Source organism: Orbicella franksi, chromosome 13 (genome assembly GCF_964199315.1).
Source record: "Orbicella franksi chromosome 13, jaOrbFran1.1, whole genome shotgun sequence".
NCBI classification, from domain to species: domain Eukaryota; kingdom Metazoa; phylum Cnidaria; class Anthozoa; order Scleractinia; family Merulinidae; genus Orbicella; species Orbicella franksi.
This window is the reverse complement of record NC_138157.1, coordinates 5,994,138-5,998,781: the sequence shown is the minus strand read 5'-3', so window position 1 is coordinate 5,998,781 and position 4,644 is coordinate 5,994,138. Positions and strand designations below refer to the sequence as shown.

The following is a 4,644-nucleotide window of genomic DNA, read 5'->3' as shown; positions in this document are numbered from 1 at the left end:
TTGGGAGCATAATAAAATTCCTAAAAAATGCGTACGCCTACAAGAAACGAACGTGACACAAACAGAAACATAATAGGCCATTTCAGAATTGCCCTTTTCCTATGTTTAAAACAAGTACTCGTGCAAACGGGTTGATTCGTAAGAAAAGAAAGTTCAGGTCCAAGTTATTTGCAATTTGAATGGTTCGCACACACTTGTTTTGACAACTCAATTGGCGGCGTCAAGAATAGTGGTAGATTCAGCGGTGTGGTAGATTCACCCAGCGGGGTAGGGGGGGGGGGGGGAGAAGGTCGGTAGGGGCTTCTCCTAGATCCGCCACTACGGGAAACGACGCTTTAATCTGGTAGCAAATCATATTCAGTTTGCTGCAGGGTGTTTTGGTATCCGTGCCATCTCCCTGGTACTTGCCCCCTTAAATCCTCCCGGCCACGTAAGAACAAGTACATAAGTAGATTAATATCTGTCTCGTGCCCAGCTTCTTTTCTCGGCCGGACCGCGGTACGTGTGGAATTGTGGGCATGTTATTTCACCTAGAAATTGCATCGGCGCCTGGGAACGAGGCAGGGTTAATGTGGGAGAGTCGAAATGTGGCCTTACTGTCAAAAGCGCGAATTTAAAATTAGCAAAGGAGCTCGGCTCTTTGCTCCTACGCAAACTTACAGCAATTGAAATCGAAAACCGCAATGTGCCGTCCAGTACGTTGTAACATTGCATTTCCTGTTACCCTCTAAAGTGGTCCCGCTTTGTCCAAAGTTCTGCCGTTTGCAAGCCTTTTAGTTCGAACACGGTGACGTTGAAACATCAGGAGTTCGTCTCCATGATTCCAATACAGCTCTGTTCAGAGACGACTCCTCGCTTTGAGAACGAGGCAGGACCGCGGCTTGAGCCGTGCCCACGGGACTCGGGCACCAGCTTCGGGGCTTCGACCCGCGGGAACATCGGATGTGACTGAGGATGGCGTCTTCCTCTGCGGGAGATGAGCAGCTCAGGTTTACCTGAGAATAACAAAATATACCATGTGTTTTAATTTATTACCGTAAACTCCCCGTTATAAGCCAAACCCCCCGGATATAAGCCCCCCCCCCCCCACCGATATAAACACCCTCTATCTTTCCTTATTTTAAATTTGTTTTATTATGATGTTTTTAAGCTTTATTACCAGCAAATGAAAAACTTGTTTCGATCAACATGTGTAGCTATAACTCATTTCGAAACGGTGTTTTTATTCCGGTTATTAGCCCCCTCGGATATAAGCCCCTCTGTTTATAAGCTCACCTAAAACCCCTTACGAAGTTGTATAAGCCCAGGACTTACAAGCGGCAGTTAGGGTATTCCTGGTCACAAAGACCTATGAGGTCTGATGAGGTACTGTGACCTTTCCAATGCAACAAGAGTCATTTTCAATACGACAAAGTAATTTTGGCCAGAAAAAGCATTTTAGCCGCTTTCCGTGACTAAAATCGTTTTGCTTTGGTGAAGAAGCCACCAATATCAGTCCGTATGTTCCTGATTGACAGCTAAAATTTCTCCCCAAAATCAAAAGACACTTTAAAAAAGGTTTTGAGAATTAAGAAAGCATCAACTTATGGATTATTTTCTCTATTTGTGGTCACAAAAATTCTCGAATAAATATTAAAAGGCATGTGGTGTTCGCTATTCCAATATTTTAAACAATTTAAATAACGAATATGTCAATGATCAGTATTTGTAGGTTGGGACAGAGTTGAAATACCACCCGCGTGCCGTTTTTAATTACTTTAGCATTTCTTGACGAGTGGTTTGATCACGAGATTTGTCAACTATGTCGACTTTCCGACGCGCTTAGAGAATAATAACAAGGAATACTTCAGATTTTTCACATCTGCTGTAGAATCGTCTGCATTGAAGAGTATTTTTACTTCGGACAAACTGAATTCGTGAATTCATTTTTAGACATTAAAGAACCGGTAACTGTTTCTTAACTGAGCCTAATAAGCAATTTGTCCGTTACACAAAGAAAAGGCTTTCGTTTTTTTATAATAAAGGCCAAAATATTTACACGAAAGTATTTCTTGCACGCAATGTAGTACTTAAGTATTTATAATCTACCTGGCTGAAATATGAGCGATTTAATCTACATATATTTTACCACTCATAAGGTGTACTCAATAACCTTTTTAAAATACCACAATTTATATTCGAGTGATAAGCGCCAGTTATTATTATTTTTTTTTTTTTTCACATTTATTACACGAAGGTTTCGTGCAAAAAAAATATTTACTTGGATGTGGATTTTAAATAAATTTAGCTTAAACGTGCTTGTTATTTTTTTCGTTGGATGTGTAAGAAAGATGGATAAGTGACGTAGAACGGAGCCAATTACCCAACTACCGGAAGTGACTGAAACCTTGAACAATAAAAAGCCTTCATCAAGGGTTTCACAAGCTTTTAAACAAACCTCAATAAAATAAACTCGTACCTGATCGTTCAAGCAGTGCAGTGTGTCCTTCCGCACGTAGAGATATCGCTTGTTGCAGCTACTGCAATACCTCTCTGCTATTTCGTCTTGATATTTCAAGCTTCTTAGCCATTCCAGGATTTCTTTCCTTTCGGGGTCCTCGCTTTGTAGCTCCTCTCTCTTCTGCGCTTTCAGTGACTTTGTTTCACGCATCAGCTCGGCCACTTGTGATTTCAGATCCTCGATTTGATTTTGAAGCGTGGCTTCTTTGTACACCATGTGAACGCGATGTGAGTCGAGTCGTGACTCCATTTCCTGTTTGAGCTCACGAATCTTGGCATGACTTTCTTGTTGTTGTTTAGTCAGGGTTTTGCGCAATTCCGCTATACAGTTATGATCAGGTTCTTCATTTTTGTTCACTTTTAACCCACATCCTTTGCTGCACTCGGCTGTTTGGAATTTACACACTTCAGAATGTACCTCCAGGTCGCGTCTTGTAAACTGTTCTTCACAGCCTTCGTTCGAACACGAGACCAAAACAAAGCCGCACTCTTCCTTCAAATGCGTTTTTAGCGCGTCCAGCCGCACCAAAACTTTACACCCTCGCGTTTCATTATCGCATCGTATTCTTAACGCATCTAAGTCGTTTTTCATGTACCTGAAAATCGGCTTCAAGTCGCTCGGCCACAGAGGCAGGCGGTCTTCAGGGCAAGTGTTGTAGTGTGTCAGCCACGCGTGGATACACGAGGAACAAAACGCGTGCTCACACGGCGCTTGTAAGGGTTCTTCTAAAACATCACGGCAGATCGAGCACAGAAGTCCCTCGTTTACCTTCCCGGAAAATCTTTCGATGTCGAATCCCATTCTTCCTTCCTCTCGGTGACAGTGTGTCCCCGGATCACTCTTTCACCTTCGTTAATACTGTCCGTCGATGGAAAGTGATCTTTAATATTTGCGAGACACTCTAAGTAAGTGGGCCAATATTTCGGCGAGCTCAGACAGTCACGAATTTGTCCACGAAGAACTTGATTCTTGTTTTGCTTTGCTGTCAATGTTACTCTTAAATTGGAAAATAGAGACAGATCGCGATCAATTGTGAATTTTCTATACAAATATGGCAACTCACTGCTAACGTGACAGGTCAAGACACAGTGAGGCGTTAATCACATGAAAACAAGATATATGTTGTAAAAACGCCTTCACGGCTACGCTATGTCTGTCATGCATGACTCACTCACTCACTCACGGCAGCTCCAAACACCGCTTGATGTCCTAGTCTCTGTTCCTTGGAATAGGCTGTAATCTAAATTGCGGTTATCCAAGAATTAATTCACTGAACACGACCCATAGTTCAACCGATGATCAAGCGTGGTTTATGCCAGTGATATTCGACGCAGTTTCGCTTTAAATGACGCGGATATACTAATGCATCAAGGGAAATAAAACCCTTGAAAGCACGACAGGTCGCCTGCGTTACGGGATATTTACATGGATCGTGCGTGGTCCCACTTATCTGCCGGCAAGATCAGTCAATACTTGACAAGTCGTCCTGTTATAGAAACCCCGAGTTAAATTTCGCGTTGAAGTAATTTTTGTTGAAACTGGCTGAGGGGTCAAATTAAGCGTCTGAAAGGCGGCTTCTGGAACATCTGTCCTCAGAAAGGCATATTGACTGACCCTTGCAATATAAATATACATAGAGTTGTGTCAAACATATAAACAAAGTGTGTTGAGATATTTACATATTTCATTCAAGATAATTGCTAAAGGATCAAATGTGTTCTCATCATTCATAACGTCTTTTTCAAGTTGTCTAAAACATGAAATCGATTTTCGGTTCTGTTTCTGAGTAGGTTTTTGTGGAAATAACAAACATCCAAAATACGCTCTTCTTAACGAAAAAAAATATTCCTTGTTGTTTCTTTCCATTCAATTTTGTTCACAAAAGAAATTCTGAAGTATTCTGGTTGAATTAAACAAAAGAATTAAACAAAAGAAACCGATTAAGCGTTATAGCTTATATTGTTGACCAGAACTGCGCTATTGATTAAAGAACCCATTTATTTGTTGTACTCTACAGCAATGACTCTGTACAAAAGAATAAAGTCAGCCATACTAGTGTGAATATGTTATGCCTTAACACTTCTCTGAAAACAGAAATGTGGCATTTTTTTTGTCTATATGCCAAAATCAACTCAATATAAATT

At 41.1% G+C, this 4,644-nt stretch overlaps 1 protein-coding gene across 3 annotated transcripts; it reads right to left on the bottom strand.

Annotated features, from left to right (window-relative positions):
- Window positions 1-270: 270 nt before the first annotated feature.
- LOC145466830 (E3 ubiquitin-protein ligase NRDP1-like) lies at window positions 271-4,199 on the bottom strand. Of its 3 annotated transcripts, none has more exons than XM_081450545.1 (3): window positions 3,672-4,199; window positions 2,459-3,496; window positions 271-995 (listed from the first exon to the last, which is right to left on the bottom strand). In XM_081450545.1, exons 2-3 carry the CDS (start codon window positions 3,299-3,301, stop codon window positions 774-776), a joined length of 1,065 nt encoding a protein of 354 aa, XP_081306671.1. In that variant the 5' UTR covers window positions 3,302-3,496; window positions 3,672-4,199; the 3' UTR covers window positions 271-773. The 3 variants fall into 3 exon arrangements, with proteins under 3 accessions (XP_081306671.1, XP_081306670.1, XP_081306672.1); XM_081450544.1 differs by having other exon boundaries at window positions 3,676-4,199; XM_081450546.1 differs by having other exon boundaries at window positions 3,680-4,199.
- Window positions 4,200-4,644: the final 445 nt, after the last annotated feature.

What these genes read in the sequence shown, in the direction of transcription:
- LOC145466830 (XM_081450545.1), bottom strand. Translation starts at nt 3,301, where the DNA reads ATGGGATTCGACATCGAAAGATTTTCCGGGAAGGTAAACGAGGGACTT. An exon ending in TGCACTGCTTGAACGATCAG is followed by an intron (nt 996 to 2,458) that starts GTACGAGTTTAT and finishes TGTTATTCTCAG; the next exon opens with GTAAACCTGAGCTGCTCATC.